This window comes from Podarcis raffonei, chromosome 12, assembly GCF_027172205.1.
Source record: "Podarcis raffonei isolate rPodRaf1 chromosome 12, rPodRaf1.pri, whole genome shotgun sequence".
Lineage (NCBI taxonomy): Eukaryota > Metazoa > Chordata > Lepidosauria > Squamata > Lacertidae > Podarcis > Podarcis raffonei.
In genome coordinates, this window is record NC_070613.1 from 12,428,825 (window position 1) to 12,448,205 (window position 19,381).

The 19,381-nt window shown below is 44.5% G+C and overlaps 1 protein-coding gene across 3 annotated transcripts in view; it reads right to left on the reverse strand.

The window, feature by feature from the left end:
* CNPY1 (canopy FGF signaling regulator 1) overlaps positions 1-11,036 on the reverse strand; it is a 54,538-nt gene extending 43,502 nt beyond the window's left edge. Inside the window, exons 1-2 of one of the 3 annotated variants that reach the window (XM_053410004.1) lie at positions 10,841-11,036; positions 4,916-5,037 (exon numbers count right to left, since the gene is read on the reverse strand). In XM_053410004.1, coding sequence (XP_053265979.1) covers positions 4,916-5,021 — 106 coding nt within the window. In that variant the 5' untranslated portion in view covers positions 5,022-5,037; positions 10,841-11,036. The remainder of the gene's footprint in view (positions 1-4,915; positions 5,038-10,840) is intronic. The other 2 variants (XM_053410003.1, XM_053410002.1) reach the window with 2 other exon arrangements.
* Positions 11,037-19,381: the final 8,345 nt, after the last annotated feature.

Below are 19,381 nucleotides of genomic sequence, written 5' to 3' on the forward strand. Positions count from 1 at the left end.
TATTATTATTATTATTATTTACATTTGTGAATGTTTACTCAAACCCTGCCAATGAGTCCAGCTCTTCATGTTGTCTCTTCATATATATTGTAAATGGTTCCCATTCTCTTTTAAAGTCTTTGTTGTCCCTTTCATGTAATTTATCTGTTAATTTGGCTAATTCTGCATATTCCATGAATTTTTCTTGCTATTGTTCTTTCGTTAGGGTTTCTTCTGTCTTCCAAGCTTGTGCTAGTAGAATTCTTGCCGCTGTTGTTGTATACATAAATAATTTCCAGTTGTCTTTTCTTATTTCTTGATCTAAAATCCCTAGGAGGAATGCTTCTGGTTTCTTAACGTAAGTCTTTTCAAACATTTTTTTTTCATTCATTATATATCATTTCCCAATAATTTCTGACCTTTTTTCATTCCCACCACATAGGATAAAATGTACCATCTTTTTCTTTACATCTCCAACAAGTTTTTGATCCCGTCTTATACATTTTAGCCACTTTCCCTGGTGTAATGTACCATCTAGACATCATTTTCATATAATTCTCTTTTGATAAAATACAGTCTGTAAATTTTAAATTCGCCTTCCACATCTTTTCCCAATCTTCAAATTGTATATCATGACCTAAATCTTGAGCCCACTTCCTTGGCTAGTCTTAAGCACTTTTGTTTATACTCAGCACTGAATGCTCCATTTGGTGGAACATTTTTAGTCTAAGGAAAAAGCTGGATCAATTCTATGCCGTGGCATTTGTCAATAAATCAGTGGGATGCCCAGCTTCATTAGGCAGCCTTGCAGGCTGATATCTGACATGCAAAGCAGGGCTATTAGCAATGAGATTACACAGAACCAGAGCCCTCTTGTTGAGCACAAGGCGGAAATCTGCCTAGTCTGGATTCTGTAAAGGTCTTAGCAACCATAGCCAATCCCAAGTCATCCGAAAGGCCGATGAGTTAAAATAACTTGGGTCTCGTGCAAATTAACCATTATGCTATGGAGAAGGCATCCAAGCCTGCAATGAGGGGATGTGGCTATGGGGTAAAATAGCAGTGAGGACCCTCTGTCCCATGGGGGCCTAACTAGGCATAGTAGGGGTCCTAATTTGTCCCACATGCCCATTTCCCCCAAACCAGGTCCACCTGACTTGCCCCTGACATCATACATGACTTCAGGTGTGGACAGGTAAACAAACAAGATGGTTCCTTGACAAGCAGGGATCCCTCTCAGCTGACTGCCCCAAACACAGAGCCCCACTTGGATCAGCACCACAGGATCCTGCCAGGATTTGTCAGAGGGGAAAGAGAAATGGGAGGAGATCTTATGAGCCTAGACTCTGTTGGCAGTTTAGGATGAAAACATAGGCTTGAGGGTGGAGCCAGGAAGTGGGATCCTGTTTCCTCCCTTCCCCATCCATGAAGTGCCTTTGTTCATGGATGTTTCTCTGGGTGGCACTGTTTTTTTCTTTATTTTATGTTATTTCACTGAATGGATTGTTATTGATTGCTTTGGCCACACCCAACGTTGGAATGCTGCCCTCAGAAGATTGGCCATGTTTAAATACGGCCCTTGGGCCAAAAGGGGTTCTTCATCCCTATCCTAAGGGAGAATTAAATAGCAAAGAAGAAGAAGAAGAAGAAGAAGAAGAAGAAGAAGAAGAAGAAGAAGAAGAAGAAAAGTTTGGATTTGATATCCCGCTTTATTGCTACCTGAAGGAATCTCAAAGTGGCTAACCTTCTCCTTTCCCTTCTTCCCTCACAACAAACACTCTGTGAGGTGAGTGAGGCTGAGAGACTTCAGAGAAGTGTGACTAGCCCAAGGTCACCCAGCAGCTGCATGTGGAGGAGTGGAGACGTGAACCTGGTTCACCAGATTACGAGTCTACCGCTCTTAACCACTACACCACACTGGGGACACAAAAATCTTTTCAAAAGCATCGTCTTGGGAATTCTACAGCATTTCCCTTCCCACCAGTTCCATCTGCAGCAGACCAGTGTGTGTCAAAAGGAGATGGTGAAATTTCTGTGGGGTGGTGGCATAGGAAACACTGTACACTGAAATACACTCCAGAGTAGAGTCCGGAAATTAACTGGAGAAAAAGAGAACTGCTGCAACCTGCTTTCAACCACAGCAGGGAAACATCTCTGTTTCTTGCGTAGATCTCATTCTGGGTGGGAGAACGATGGCTGCTACAGCTCTTGGTCCCTTTAAATCCATGCGCATCTGTAAGCCACATCAATTGCCACCTTGTTTCCTTCTGCTACTTTTCAGGAAACACAAGGTGGTCTGTCTCTCAAAACTGCCGCGCTTGCATCACCCAAACCAGACTTTTGTCAAGGGATCCGGGGACTGACGAGCGGCGGCTTTTGCAGCCACCGACACTCATAAGGGAGGGTTTATTTCAATATGTTGCTGAAACTACTTCGTGTCAGGTTATCCGTCTCAGGGGGGAACGCACGTTTCTTATAGCTCATTGTGCCATCTGTTAAAAGACACAGCCACTTGTCTCTCTGCTCGGCGACCACAGATGGAGAGTTTTCCCCTCCTGCGTGCAACTGTCAATAGATGACAAAGCCTTGTTGTTTTGGAGCCAGGAGGAATTGCAGAGGAGGACGAGAGGGCAACATGGGTGCTCCTGAATGGACCGACTCCCTGCATAGAGGTATTAGGTTATGCAGAATGCGCTGTGCCAGCCAGCAAGGACAAGTTCTATGAGGATTTCAATATCTTCAAGCTGGTTTGATATTAAGAGCTGTTTATAACTGAAGTATCAAATAAAGGAACACGGGGAACGTTAACTGTGTTCAACGGCCCTGGCTCCCAGAGAAATAAATATAGGATTGCAGCCTTATTTGCACAAATAAAAGGGTCAATATGAACGTATCACTTACTTTTGGTAGTAGTATAAAACTTGCATGCTTTATTCATCGGCAATGCTTTCCTTATAACTACTAAGACCCAGGCTGGTCATGCAAAATAAATCCTAGGAACATATTCAGAGAACTCCTATGGTACAGTGTCCCAACAACGGAGACATTGCAGATTGAAGGTGGGTGACTGACTCTATTCTTGAATGCTTCCCTGCATCAAAATCTCCCTGACCATGGAAAACCAGCAGGCCAGGGAAGGGAGTCCATCTTAGCCATGTTTTCTATGTGTGGGGGTTTTAAAACAAGGGAGCTCTCAAGCATGCAACCTCTTGCCTACAGCATATTGGACTAGAAGACGGTGTTTGATTGGCCCTTTGAAAAATATCTTTGTATTTACAATCATACCTCAATTCGGGTGGGGGGTTATTGGGTTGTTTTTATTTTGATTATGTATTTTGTGGTTTTATATTTTGATTTTATTCTGTGAACTGCCCTGAGACCTCCTGGTATAGGGTGGTATATAAATTCAAATCAAATAATAATAATAATAATAATAATAATAATAATAATAATAATAATAATGTGTGATGCGCCTCCACGTGTGAATCAACTGCAAGGGCCACTCTTAAGGCATCTCTGCAGCATTGGTGGTGCTTCTCCGCGGTGCATCTCACGCCACCGTCCTGGAAATGCACGCAACAGGGGATTACGTGGGAAGAGTAGGTGAGACGGCAGCAAAATAAACAACCAAATTCTGCGCCCCTAAACGGGGTCTTTCTCATTATGTTGCTGGAGCAGTGGGAGAAGCAGCCACATGAAAACCAAAGGGTGGGACCCTGAACATGGAGTGGTGTTCAGCATTTTACTCAGCTTTAGCTAAGTTTTACTCAGTGTGTTGTTGTTTAGTCATTTAGTGTGTCCGACTCTTCGTGACCCCATGGACCAGAGCACGCCAGGCACTCCTGTCTTCCACTGCTTCCCGCAGTTTGGTCAAACTCATGTTGGTAGCTTCAAGAACACTGTCCAACCATCTCATCCTCTGTTGTCCCCTTCTCCTTGTGCCCTCCATCTTTCCCAACATCAGGGTCTTCTCCAGGGAGTCTTCTCTTCTCATGAGGTGGCCAAAGTATTGGAGCCTCAGCTTCAGGATCTGTCCTTCCAGAGAGCACTCAGGGCTGATTTCCTTCAGAATGGATAGGTTTGATCTTCTTGCAGTCCACGGGACTCTCAAGAGACTTCTCCAACACCATAATTCAAAAGCATCAATTCTTCAGCGATCAGCCTTCTCAGTGTAGGCTCAGCCTTACTCAGCCTTACTCAGCGTAGACTCATTGAAATGAATGAACATTATGTCCATTAATCTCAGTGGGTCTAATATGAGTAAAACTTAATTGAATAATACTGCCCATGGGGTTGCATCCAACTGAGAATGTAAGAAGAACTTGCTGGATTGGGCCAGTGGCCCATCTTGTCCAGCCTCCTTTTCTCAGGGGGGCCAATCAGATTCCTGCAAGCAGGATTTGAGCACAAGAGCGCTCTCCTGCTGTGGTTTCCAGCAGCTGGTTTTCAGAAGCATGGCCACCTTTGACAGGCAGAGCCATCAACAAATACCTACTCAGTGTAGACTATTCGAAATCAACAGAAGCATTATTTGTATTTTTGCTTATTTGATTTATGGATCGCTTCCCATAAAGCACCTCAGAGCACTGTCACAATACAATAAAACCAAATAGAAAACAATTGCAGGCATAAAAACAGTCAAAACAATGAAATATATAAAAACAATTTCAAATCCAATACGTAGTCATTGATTTAAATGAGCCTGCTGCAGGTAAGTTGGATCCAGCCCACAGTCTCCCATTATGCTGCTGGTGCAAAATGGGAAGCAAACACACGTAAATAGTTGTCCTATTGCTGAGAGCTGGCCATGAGCTAATACGCAAAGGTGAGAGCTTTGGGGGATTAGCAGTAACTGACCTAATTCCAGGAAACCACGGCACTTGCGATGTGCTAAGTCAATGAGGCACATGAGGAAATACCCAGCTGGGCTACTAACCTCCACAGAACAGCTCTGGGTCTCGCTGTCCTTTAGCGGTATCGCTGAACAGAACAAGCAGCAGCGGCGGTAGCAGGAGCAACAGCGTCACTGGAGACACAGCCATTCCTCAGGCACCCAATCTGAGGGGATAGACAGGGCATCAGCAAAACACAAATGTGCTTTTTATAGGTGGCCATTTATAGCCCCAATCTTGGCACACTCAGTTAGGGTTAAATAACAACCGTGGGTATTAGGGATGGGGAGAAATTTCAATGCCAGCCGATCTGATTTGCACTTTGCAAAACCGCATGCAGACTAGAGTTCAAAATCCACAACCTTCTGAATTTTGCAAAGCAGTTCTCCAATCAAATAATGTGTGCATTAGGAGAAGGCTAATTTAGTGGAAGCCTATATAAATAAGTTGCAATTCCACACCATTTTTAAACACAAAATGATCAAGGAGGTGGAGCAGATCCCCTATGGTTATAACATTATAACTCACCTTTTTTCAAATTAAAAAGTTAGTACTGGTGTTGTGTGCATGACTTTGCCTACTCTCATTTTTTATACCCTAGAGGTGTGTAAAGTTTTGCACCGTGTGGGGAAAGGGCCAGAGCTCAGTGGGGAAGCATCAGCCTTGCACCCAGAAAGCCCCAAGTCGAACCCCCGAAATCTCCAGATAGGACTGGGAAAAACTCCCTGTCTGAAACCCTAGAAAGCCGCTGCCAAACTGTGTGGTCATTACTGAGCTGGATGGACCAATAGTCTGACTCTGTATAAGGCAAATGTGCCTAAATTACCGTATTTTTTGCTCTATAAGACTCACTTTTTCCCTGCTAAAAAGTAAGGGGAAATGTGTGTGCGTCTTATGGAGCGAATGCAGGCTGCGCAGCTATCCCAGAAGCCAGAACAGCAAGAGGGATTGCTGCTTTCACTGCACAGCGATCCCTCTTGCTGTTCTGGCTTCTGAGATTCAGAATTTTTTTTTTCTTGTTTTCCTCTTCCAAAAACTAGGTGCGTCTTGTGCTCTGGTGCGTCTTATAGAGCAAAAAATACGGGTATTCCTTTTCCCCCTCATAACCCTAGAACTTCAGGCCATTCAATGAAGCTCAGTGGTAGGAGATTTAGGACAATGAAGCATGCAGTTAAACTTTGGAACTCACTACCACAAGGTGTAGCGATGGGTGCCAACTTGGATTGCAGAAATCCATGGAAGATAAAGCTATATCAATGGCTGCTAGCCATAACAGCTAAGGTCTGCCTCCATGGTCAGAGGCAGAACGCCTCTTTATATGAGTTGCTAGGAATCATAAATTGCACTCAGGCCCTGCTAATGGGCTTTTAACAGGCACCTTGCTGGCCGCTCAGGGTTCTGGTTTGGCCTCTTCTAATAGTGTCATGTTCTTATCACAAACATTGAAATGGGTTTTCAAACCAGGTAGCCGTTGAGAAGTGCTCTTGTGTTAGATGAATTTCCAGGACATTATCCTTCTGACACATGCTTTAACCACAGTGCAAAAAAGTCTGCCCAGCTTTCCGTATCACTATGCAATGTATTGTAAGATGCACCTGTAACAAGATGTGTTGTACATAATCGATCTGTCACGTTGCGATGATCCATTTCCCTCTGTCTGAGAGATTTCTCTGTATCAGTGCCGTGCTTCTGTTACAGCAACAAAGACATCCTTATTTGATATTTAAATGCCCCCTGGACTGCACCTGGAATTCTCCTTTTGCTGAAGAGAGCTAAGCACACCGTTTCAGCCTTGCCACAGCTTGTTTGAGCCTCAGTGCCAGAAATTAAATATTGGGCTTTTGATCCAATCCAGCAGGGCTCTTCTTATGTTCACATGTTGGGAGTTCTGAGTTGGACGTTCCTTACAACATCTACCAACAAGGACTTAAATCTAAGCTGTCTTTCAAGCTTTGAGAGCTGAGCTTGCTGCATCGCACAGCAAAGCAACGTATTTCCTGCTTAGCTCCATACAAAGAACCTGAGCTGTAGTGCAAAGGGCTAATGGATTTGCAAAGGACCTGAACTATGTACCAAACTCTTCTGCAAGCTCAGCTCTTGAACTGCTTTGATTAACATTGTTTTTTCTATATATAAAAAAATCAAAACAAGGCAAAACCAAAGGCAAAGTGGGAGGCATCAGAGCTGAAAACAGGAGATAAATGAGTTCAATCAGTAATCTTCCGGAAAGTGTGAGAGTTGGCAGATCTGTATTTTTTGCCACCTATGGTGAGGGCAGAGAAAGCCATCCTGCACTGTTGCGTTCCAAGACTTTGGTACTGAAAAAGTTCCCTATCCCCCAGATGATCAAAATTAGTTCCTTTTAACTATTTGCATGTTTGTAAAATGTTATTTGAATCTCATACATACAAGTAAGCCCCATCCACTCTTGGGGGCTTTCCAAACTGAGTCAGATTCAAACTCCTTGGCAGCTATTCTCCCCTCCCCCTTCTAAACTTCATTGCTGGAACCAGTTTATCTAGTGTGTATAAACCAAAGAATAGCAACTCTGCAAAGCCAATGAGGCATGGACCCATTTGTGGGGGGTGGGGTTGCCTGCATGCTGGGCTCAGCCAAGTTTCCAAACAAACAGATTGCTTCCTCAGCAGACAAGGAGCAATTCCCACCCAAACTAGTCAGCAATAATCTAGTGTCACCTGCTACCTTTACAGAGTCAGTAGTGTGGTCATTGGGGGGGAACTCACCCTGCACCCAGAGGTTTATGATAACTACTGCTTCCTCAGCTGCAGGTGCTCTTGGAGGAAAGTGATTATTGGGACCCATTCCAGACTGGATGCTGGTTCAGGTTTGGGATGGAATCAGCCTTGGATGCTCCAATGGATTACTTTTCTTGGGAGAGGGAGAGAGGGAGTGCAACCCTGTTGATTCGGCTTAATCTCTCAACTCTTAGCAGCTCTCCTTGTCCTTACAACCACGTCCTAAAGCCTTTCTCGTATGGAGTTCTAAGTTAGTAGTCCTGACTAGCAGCTCCAAAGTACAGTGGTACCTCAGGTTACATACTCTTCAGGTTACATACGCTTCAGGCTACAGACTCCGTTAACCCAGAATTATTGCTTCAGGTTAAAAACTTTGCTTCAGGATGAGAACAGAAATTGTGCTCCGGCGGCGCAGCAGCAGCAGGAGGCCCCATTAGCTAAAGTGGTGCTTCAGGTTAAGAACAGTTTCAGGTTAAGTACGGACCTCCGGAACGAATTAAGTACTTAACCTGAGGTACCACTGTATCTTTGTTCCAGTTATTTGGAACAAGTCCAAGCCATGCCTTAGCTTCAGCACCATTGGTTGAAAGTCCTCAATGGACAGCTCCTTGTTCTTTTCTATATATGACGAGACCTCAGCTGGTCTGTGCAGCCACCAGCAGAAACAGTGGGTTCTCTGTGTGGCCTTGCTCCTTTGTAAAAGCCTCGTCCTCTTCCTGCACAGCAGTGAGTATAGTTTCACTCTCCTTCTGGGTCCCAGGTGGTTCATCACAGTTTACCTTTTCCCTTGGAGAAGAATCCTTCTTCCCAGAATGGTGCTCACCTGCCTTTATCAGGGGTCCTGCTGCCTCCCTTCTCTGATTGACTGGAGCTGGGTGATAACGCAATACTATTTTAAAAGACTTAAAGTGGCGACTCTTCCACCAGGCCAATAACTGAAGAGGTTTCTCTTTGCCATAGGCAGCCTTTGGCAACAGTTCTGAAAGATTTCCACTGTTTCCCTCTCTCTCGAGTTCTGATTTGTCTTTTGTGTTGGCTGGATATGGACCACTGAATCAGGGAGTGGGAACCTGTGGCCCTGCAGATGCTGTTGGACTTCAGCTTCCATCATCCCTGACCTTTAGCTCTGCTGGCAACCCCAACATCTGGAGGACCTTCCTTGAACACATCCACCTACCTCTCATTGCACTAATACATTCCACGGTCAACACACAGACAAAAACACAATAGAACTGCATGTGTGATGGATGAAGAACAACAACACACACTGATGAGCCACTTTCGGAAAGTTTCTGCTTGACATAACTTGAAAGTGTGTGGTGTGTTATGGGACCTCTTCACTCACTCTGTAGCATGTGTGTGTGTATACACGCAACACTTCCGCACTGCATCAGCATATTCTAACAGATGACTAGAGCCCTCATAATGAACAGTATGGACCATATTGGCAAGGGGGGAAAAGAGTAGGTATTAAACTTGGTCCAGGAAAATCCTTTCCACCTATTGACACTGTCTGGGCAGATAACAACCCATTGAGGATGGCAGTGGTGGCTAGTGCCCATTGAGACTGGTAGGATGGAAGGCAAGGAAGACACAGGAGGTAGAGAGAGCCAATGGCAGAGGGAGCCAACTAATTCTCATTGTACCCCCTTCCCTGCTGAGTTCTGTAAGATCAACATCAAGATTAAAGACAAGGAAGGTAATAGGCTTCACCACCCCTTGAGTGCCTTGTGAGTAAGGAGGCAGGCAGGTGAGTACAAACTGAAGTTAAAGGTAAAGGTAAAGGGACCCCTGACCATTAGGTCCAGTTGTGACCGACTCTGGGGTTGCAGCCCTCATCTCGCTTCATTGGCCAAGGGACCTGGCATACAGCTTCCGGGTCATGTGGCCAGCATGACTAAGCCACTTCTGGCGAACCAGAGCAGCGCATGGAAACGCCGTTTACCTTCCCGCTGGAGCGGTACCTATTTATCTACTTGCACTTTGATGTGCTTTTGAACTGCTAGGTTGGCAGGAGCAGGGACCGAGCAACGGGAGCTCACCCCGTTGCGGGGATTCGAACCGCCGACCTTCTGATTGGCAAGTCCTAGACTCTGTGGTTTAACCCACAGCGCCACCCGCATCCCACAAACTGAAGTTGGTGGGGTCCAATTTTACTATATGTGCTGCCAAAGTGAGCACATGTTGGTGGAGCCACGCCCCATTCACCCTAATGAACCAGCCTCCACTGGAGAAAGGAGAGAGACTTTGTGATCACATAGCACTCCACTTTTCACTCTGCGTTATGCTTCTTTGTGCTAGAGCCATCCATAATCTCATATAAAAAGAGGTGGGAAATAAATGCTCAGCATTGTGCATGCAGCCCTTAAAATTTAGATTAGATTTTTCAGAGGCTGATAAATGTAAGTTCCTATTTGAACATAGTTAGTAGAAAAGAAAAACTGGGATATTTTTTGCCTAGCTTTTCATACTTCAGTCCAGGGACTGATGAACTTCTTAACTTATACACAATTTTACCTCCTAAGATGTGCTTTGCAAAAGCACCTTTTAACTTTTTCTTATATATAAAAAAGTCCAAATGTTGCCTTGCCATTGAAATGCAAAACTAAGGTACATTGGGGGGGGGGTGTTGCATTCTAGTTTGTAATGTAGCCTGCCCCATGAAATCAAGGGCTATCATTTTTTGATCTTAGATTTCACTTAGTACTTCTGTAAATATATGTGTGATTGTTTCTTTCTGTTTAAAGAACTCAGGACAGTCCTAGGGGTTCAGACATTTAAAAAACTTTACCTTGTTTTTGAGAGGGAAAAGGAAGAGGAGCTGTTTTTTAAAACTAGCTATGGTACCTGGTAGCAGGATGCAGAATAAATTAGTATTTTCTGTTGCTATGTCCCTTAGCAAATACAACATAATTCAGGAACCTGAATATAGCTTCCCTCAAGGCTCCATGGAGTCATGCTGGCAGGAAATATCATTTTAAAACTAAATAAATGTTGTGAGGATGGGGACAGAAGGAGGGCTTCATTCTGGGCCCAAAGGCTAACAAACCTACAGAGATGCAAAAATACCTTAGAGTAAAAAGTCTCTACCCTATATTTCTAATCCAAACTGAACTGGACTTCAATGATCTCAAATGAAACAAAACCATTCTGAAGCTCCTGTGTTTGATTCATAAAATGTTATTCAGAGTCATCTGGATTTTAAAAGCTTACCTACTTTGCAAGATTTCAGCCTCTCTTCAACCCAAGCTGCAATATGTATGGATGTAAGTTTCAGACTGGGTAACTTTTAAGAAGCTGATGTTCACCCAGAGATTTTTTTCCTCCCTCTTCAGCACAACGATCTTCTCATTTCTCTTTCTCAGTAAAGCAGTTGAGTCTGTCACTGATGCAAGCTGTCACCCGGCCTCTTCGCTCTCCCAGCACTTCTGTTATCATAAAGTGAAGCAGCAGGGGGGGGGGAGAGGAGTGAACCAATCACAGGGCACCATGTGGGGAAAAACAAGGTGCCAGGTAGCCAATGGAAAGCTCCTGTTTTCCTGCCCCAAGCAGGTAGCACAGGGGAGAGAATGGAATTCCAGTTGCCATGGTGAGTGAAATCACCTGCATGACACGTGGCCCTGTTTTAAGATTTCCAGAGCATGTTGTGGGAGGCTCATTAGAATGCACATTTTCCTACCTAGCAGCCAGGTAATAAAGTTCTGTAGAGGAATCAAGGATGGCATCCAGGGACCCCAAATTCAGGAGCTCCCAAAATACTTGACCAACTCTTAGGCTGCCTCAGTCACAGATCTAAGAAGTTTCTGTCCGGCGTGTGTTGAGCGAGGCTGTTGTTTGTTATATACACACTTCTACTCCAGCAAGTGGCAAGCAAAAAAGGTCTTGCTCGTCAGATGTAAAATACAGTTGTGTGCTACCCCGATCTCTGAGCAGTGAGAGACTCTAGGGTGCCTGCTCTTGCCCAGGGTTTGGAATGAAGGTCAAGCGGAGACTGTGCTGTCTTTCGGATACTTGGTTTTATTTACTCATGTATGCAACCTGAGCATATGATGGAGGGGCTCACAGCATTCACTCCCCAACAGCTCTTTCTTTCCCAATGGGTTTCTGGCATAGGAGCCAACTCCTAAGAGTTGAGGTCTCTTCAGTCCCCCCCAAAAAATATTTGAGGGGTCCAGGGTGTTAAGTTGTGGGTGAACATATCAGACGACACAGCGATTCTTCAAACAGCTCTTGTTTATTCACAGAACAGAACTGAACTGGAGGGTTCAGTCAGCCTGCTTATATAGAGCTCTAGTACACAACTTTCTAAAACTATCCAATCACTGAAGGTCACTTTCGATCCCTTATTTGCATAACTATCTACAGTATCCCCCTGCTTGCCCAGGGTGAGAACTTCAGTACATAACACAGGGCCCCCCAAAGTTGATGGGCATTGCCATTCAAATGGTGTGTACGCTCCACACCTTGTGATTGATTATGTGGGGTGGGGCTTACCTGCCCCCCCTATTTTAGTCAAGTTGGCTTTCTGGGGAAGCTCCAAACTAAGCTTTGGCTCTAGCTCAGAGCAAGATGTGTTTCTGTCTCCAGCTTCTAGCATCAGCCCAACTCTCTCACACATTCTCTCATCCACAGCTCCTCACTCTGCCCACTGTTCTCCCTTCTAGGATGAGGTGGCCTGCAGTCAGGAGAGGTGGGGAAAGCCCTCTTGTTTGTCTCTATGGCAAGAAAGCAACTCCTTGTTGTTGGGTACTTTAACGAGTGCCCACTGAAATTGTATTGACAAAGGAGCTGGCCTGACCAATTAAGCAAGCCCCATGCCATAGATTCTAAGCTCACAGATACAAAATCACAGGTTTGGAAGGGACCCAGGGTATCATCCAAACTGACCCCTGAAACTCATCACTGTATGCTTTAGGCTACTGATTTTCAGGCCTCCATGATTTAACAACGGTGGTGGCTTTCAAAGCAGAGGTTGGATGGCCATCTGTCATGCATGATCTGAGATTCCTGCATTGCAGTGGGTTGGACTAGATGATCCTCTGGGTCCCTTCCAACTCTACAGTTCTATGATTCTATACCTTCTTTCTATATCTCTGCTGAATTGCTCGTAAAACAAGCCACCATAACTACACTGTTTCCTAAACACAGGAGTACTATTGAATTATATAGTGGCATTATGAAACTTCCATAGGAATATATCAGGAAAGTTGTGATTTCACTCAGTACTCTAGAATAACATTGGGCTAGATCCAGATGACAATCGTGTACACATTTATCTGGGATTAATGCTTTATTGTATCTGGGACTTAACGTCTGTGCAGACATGGGCTCCCCTCCCATAATTTTACAACTTGTGGACATCAAATGAAGTTGAGTGTTGGAAGATTCGGGATGGTCGAAAGAAAGGACTTCTTCACACAATGCATAATTAAAACAACGGAATTAGTTTCCACAGGATGTAGTTATGGTCACCAATTTTGATGGCTTTAAAATATGATTAACCAAATTCACTTGGGAGCATAGGTACCTAGCAGGAGTTCAGATTACCAGATCATCCAAATTGCCATATTTTCTATCTAAACCCAGCTCTTAAATACACTTTGTTTTCACCAAAATCAAGTGAAAAGATGGGTTATGAGGTGATTTTTATATTGGGTAAATATACTTGCTGACACTGTGAAAATGACTGCTTCTGCTATCTTAGACAACGGGACTTTCCACCAAGTGTAAGGGAAGACCACCAAGGAGGCAAGAGAACAACTCCTATCCTGTACTTCCTATACCGTAGGAGCTGCCAAATTTATAAATTTGATTATTGTTGTAACTCAACATAGTCAAAACGCCTGACTCCACGTCACATCGAGTGGGTGAAATGCACAACAGTTCAGAAAGGGGAGAAGGTGTAGTCTAGGATGTGAGTTAAGGTCACCAAATCCCCAGCTTCAAATGAAGCAGGAGCTGTTTTGCCACAGAAACACACCTCACACCTGTTGGAGCTGAAGCGGGCCATATCTTGCAGTCTTAGGACCCAGGCCAAGAGCCCATTCATCTGAGAGCACAGCATTTCTGTGCAAATCACATGTGCTTTGTAGTCATGGGAATTCTCTCTGACTTGGATTGCAGTTGTTTATAACCACACCCACCTGTAAACATCTGTTGCAGGGAATTCCCTTGGTGAGGCTCAGATGTCTGAAATTTGGTGTTATGCCATTATCGTGTGCTGTTAGGAGAGAGACGGCAATTATTGCATTGGGTATATACAGGGGTGTGCTGCTCAATGGTCTTTTAACAAGCCTTTTGCTGTTGTAATCTGTCCTGCTTCCTTGTGCATCTCTCTACATGGCTTCCTGTTTTGTCGGCCTCTCTCTGGTTCTTAAGGGCTGTGAGAAATTTCGCTCTGCAATGGCAGGAAAGGTTTTGGTGGAGAAGAACCAGAATGACCAGCTACGCATTGCAAGAGCGTAGCATCTCAGGTGTCAAATGCCAGAGTGAAGAGGGGCATCTTCAGCATTTGCCAGCAGCAATCTAGTGAAGAAGCCAGACACACTTCTGTGGGGAGGGAATGCTACAACTTAGGGGTTGCCACCAAGAATGCCCTCTCTTGGGCTGCTGCCATCTCAAGCCTCTGGGAAAGGTAGAACTTCCAAGAAGCCCCTTTCTGCTGGTTTTTTTGGTTTTTTGGTTTTTGTATTTTTATTTAGATTTTCCATCATACAATTTAATTAAAAAAAGAGAAATAATACATAACAGAAAAGAAACATTAAATCATTATACAATATCCGAAAAAGGGAAAAACATAAACAAAATAAAATAAACCCACCACCCTGTTTAACTTCCCTCCACCGCTACTCGTCTTTTCTAGAATCAATTTTACCCTTATCATTGCATTCTGATTGTTTTTATTTTCTCTATAGACATACATATGTCACTGATAATTTATTGTTTGATGCATTTACATTCTTAATCTAAGCATATTAGCACATCCCCATCTGCTGATCTTAACACCCAGGTGGGTCTGTTGTAGCAAAGGAGATAGTCTCCCAGATATTTCGGGCCAAAGTCATTTAGGGCCTTAAGCCCTGATGTGAGCACCTTGAATTGGCCCAGGAAATGAACTGGCAGCCAAAGCAGCTGTTTTAGAACATACAACATGTTTAGAGCATGTTTAGGACTTACGTATATGGCCTCCCTTTACAGTACCATCATATATATGTTTACTCAGACATATCCTCCAGCGCTTTGAAGCCAAAATTCAGGACGCCATCTTCCCATGGTGTCATGAGACAGTGTGGAGCCCCCAATCCCCACCCCTGATCTGTGCTTTATTTTGCCTGACCGAATGTGGCAACCCTACCTCTTGCCCACAGGCAGTTCCTAGCCACTGGGATTCAGAGGAATGCTGCCTCTGACAGCAGAGAAAAAACATCCAAGTGAGAACACTTTTAGCAATAAAAAGGACAATAGGTAAAGGACCCCTGGATGGTTAAGTCCAGTCAAAGGTGACTATGGTGTTGCGGCGCTCATCTTGCTTCAGGCCGAGGGAGCTGGCGTTTGTCCACAGACAGCTTTCTGGGTCATGTGGCCAGCATGACTAAACCGCTTCTGGCACAACGGAACACTGTGACAGAAGCCAGAGCGCATGGAAACATTGTTTACCTTCCCGCCATAGTGGTACCTATTTATCTACTTGCACCAGTGTGGTTTTGAACTGCTAGGTTGGCAGAAGCTGGGACAGAGCAATGGGAGTTTACTACCGCCGCAAGAATTCAAACTGCCAACCTTCCGATCAGCAAGCCCAAGAGGCTCAGTGGTTTTAGACCACAGCGCCACCCGTGTCCCCTACTTTTAGCAGTAATCTACTTATGGGGACCAGGGAATCTCTAGATTGCCTGCTAGAGATTCCTTTGGTATATGATGGACCATTTTAGGGAAGGGAGTTTTATGCAGGAAGTTTTGTACAGGAAGTTATCCTACTTAAGCCCCGCTCCCAATCCAGTCTGGGGCCTGATCCACCACTTTGCTCCAACCCTGACCCAAGCTAATCCAGGGCTGACCCAACCTGGCTCTGTATCCTGAATCACTTCAGTTGAATCAGCATAAACGAGTTTGGAATTCAGCCAACTCAGGCGCACAGCCCTATTACAGATATGAATAGGTACAGGACAGAATCACTGTATTGCTGTTGTGAACCTCCATTCATTTCATCAGAACTTGCACCAGACAATTTCCTGATGGATTGTGCTTGGCTTCCAGAAATACCTAATTTTCCTAATTTTATTTCCTCATTATTTGACTGAACTTATTTCTAGACAGAAGGATCTGACGCTCTGTATGAACTTAACAGCATAATGAATTCATCTTTTCTAACTTAACAGATACAAATAAATGCTTGGGTTTACTCCCATAGGTAACAATCAAATGGTGCTATTATAGCAGCGGATGCGTTTGCTGTCTCAAAGCTATTCTAGCAGGAATTGCAATATGTTTTCCTGTTTGAGGTTGAAAAATACAGATTCATCAGGGTAAATTCTTCTTTCTGTTCTTTGTTCTTTTGTCTCTCTAAATCAATAAACTGATGCCAGATGATTGCATTCCTTATCAGTGAAAGCTTCAAAGGAGCATGTAAATCACAGGCTACAAATCTGTTTTAAAATATTCATTTCACAAGCAGCCTATACATCTGGCAACTTACATATCATTCCTAGCAAAGCCATCTTGAAAATGAATGCAGAGGTGGAGCTTGGATTTGAATGTGAAGCCTATAATTGTATGTTTATACTTCTGATCTCTCAATATCCAATTAAGCTATGACATTGCATTTGGTTTTACATCAGGGATGGAGAACCTGTGGCCTATTAAAAAGAAGAAGACAAAGCTCCCTCTCTTGTGACCACCAACTGTGCTTCTGATGTTGATGGGTCCAAGAGATGCTTACTTACCTGAGGATCTTAGCAGCCAACAGAGCAGGTTTGTATATAAAGATATTATCTTTCTGGTAGCTTGGACCCAAGCCATATATAGCTTTATAGGCATAAGCAGCACTTTGAATGTTGCCAGGAAATGGACTGGTAGCCAGTGAAGTTGTTAATTTTCAGTGAAGTTATTTTAGCCAGGGGAGTAACATGCTCTCTGTAACCAGCCCCAGTCTAGCCAAAGCCTCTAAACACTTTTCAAAGAGCACATTACAGTAGTCCAACTGGGATGTAACTAAGGCATGTGTTACTCTGTGGCTAGATCCAACATCTCAAGGAACTAGTTATCCCAGTGCAGGGAAAAAGCCACCTTGTGTGTTTGCTTGGATGGTTTGAGGGGGTTTAATTTCTCATTGGGACGCGGGTGGCGCTGTGGGTAAAACCTCAGTGCCTAGAACTTGCTGATCGTAAGGTCGGCAGTTCGAATCCCCGTGGCGGGGTGAGCTCCCGTCGTTCGGTCCCAGCTCCTGCCCACCTAGCAGTTCAAAAGCACGTCAAAGTGCAAGTAGATAAATAGGTACCGCTTTATAGCAGGAAGGTAAACGGCGTTTCTGTGTGCGGTACTGGTGCTGGCTCGCCAGTTGCAGCTTCGTCACGCTGGCCATGTGACCCGGAAGTGTCTTTGGACGGCGCCGGCTCCCGGCCTCTTGAGCGAGATGAGCGCGCAACCCTAGAGTCGGTCACGACTGGCCCGTACGGGCAGGGGTACCTTTACCTTTAATTTCTCATATAGAATGTGGCTTAACTCACTTGAGTCACAACTAGTAGGATTGTGGGCCTCTTGTTTACTTCCACAGCTTTTGAAATTCTAAAACATGTGGGATATGGGATAACCTATGTGGCAATTATGTGGGGGAATCTGGTCAAGGATAGGATTCACTAGTTTTCTGGTCCATTCCATTAGAGGACTCCATCACAGAGGATGAAATATATTCTACCTGATGCAGCACTGTTGAAACCAGTAGAATTCTACCTTTGATACTTAAAAGATCTTCCTACATAGGGCACTGCTGTGAAGTCAATGCATTTTAGGGGTTTACTTGCTGAGTCAGCTTTCGATTCCACCACTTTTGACCAATGAAAGTCACCAACATTCTTCACAATCTTCATTATCCAACCATCAAGTTGATAAACACATATATATAGAGAGAGAGCTTTTGAACATTGGTCCTTGAAAATGTCATTAGATAATTAATTAATTAGGTAAGGAATTGATATAACCTATTGGGCCAAGCCTGGGAGCTGCACAGAACTCCTTTGGAAGTTTTCACCGACAATGTTTGTCCAGTTCAATGTGTCATCTTATTTTGCATTTCTCAGGAGGAGAGGCAAAGACAATAACCTATAACTTTTGCAAAAAGGTCCTTTTAATTAAAGGATTTAAACTAACAAGGAGACACCTATGTACCTTCACCTTATCTTTCAGATAAAGACCTCCTGGGGTAAGCCTGACAAATCCTTATCGGGAAGATAAAGGACCCTACTATGATGGGCCTTATCGCTTAATTAAATCCTGGTACAATGTACAATGAAGTCAATAATTGGTTATTCAAGATAGCTCTTCAAAAAATTGTGTCTATATTGGAGGAGGCATCTCTATTGGGCTCTCTTGCACTGTAGCGTGAGATGTAAGGGGATGGGTTACCTCACTTGTTGGTGGAAAGGAACAAATTAATTAAAAACAAGGTGTGAAGCTTAATGTGGAGAGTGGCTGATAAATGAATCTGATGGTTTGGCAAGATAAGCAGAGAACCTTATGCCTTCAATTTAGCACATGCCCAATGAGGCTAGGTCTCTCTCATATCTGCTCTCATACTCAGCAGCTACTTCCAGGAACAGGTCACAATGCCGACTCCAGGCTTTGGGGCAACGACCTGAACAGGTCCACATCCTTTCTTCTGTCCTCATTTGCCCTCTGGACCCAATCCACACAACCACTCAAAAAGAAAGCACAAGAGAAACGGAGGAGGCTGCTCTTTCTCCTCACTCTTGGTCTCACTCGCACGCATGGAGAGGGTTGATGTACAGGCAGTGACAGCAACAGGGCCAGGAGGCTCCAGGGCAGAGGTGGGGAACCTCAGGCTCAGGGCCTGATCAGAGCTCTCCTAGCCTGTCTGTCTGGCCCTCATCTTCCTAGACCACATCCCTCACTGGTCCTGCTTTGCACCCTGAATGTTTCTCTCTGGCTGAAAAGTGTCCTTGAACTCAGATGTCCTTTGCTTGCCTAGTTGGAGGACACCGATGGATGTGTGTGCAGAAATCAGTCTACTGTAGAAAGGCAACATCTCCTTCCATTGTTCTATCCACTTGTGCCTCTGGCCCTACCCACCACTGCCTTGTGGCTCTCAGAAGGTTGCCCAGAAGGGAGTGCAGCCTTTGGGCTGAAAAAGCTTCCCCACCAGCGATTGGCAGTGGCTCCCATGAGGTCCCAAGAATGCCTACTCCTAGTTCCAAACCTACACCTAAAACCACTTTAAAAACAGATAGTAGAGTCGTGCCTCAGCTCCCAAACGCCTTGGGTGTCAAACATTCCGGCTCCTGAATGATTGAAAACCGGAAGTGAGTGTTCCAGTTTTTGAACATTCTTTTGGAAGCTGAACGTCCAACAGGGCTTCCGCAGCTTCCGATTCCTGCAGCCAATCAGAAGCCGCACTTTGGAAGTTGAATGTTTCGGAAGTCCCCTTAGGTGCTTCTTCAGCACACTTGCAAGTTGAACTCTGTTTCAGTCCCCACCATCAAAGAGTGTCGGACTAGGACCTGGGAGACCAAGGTTCAGCCATAA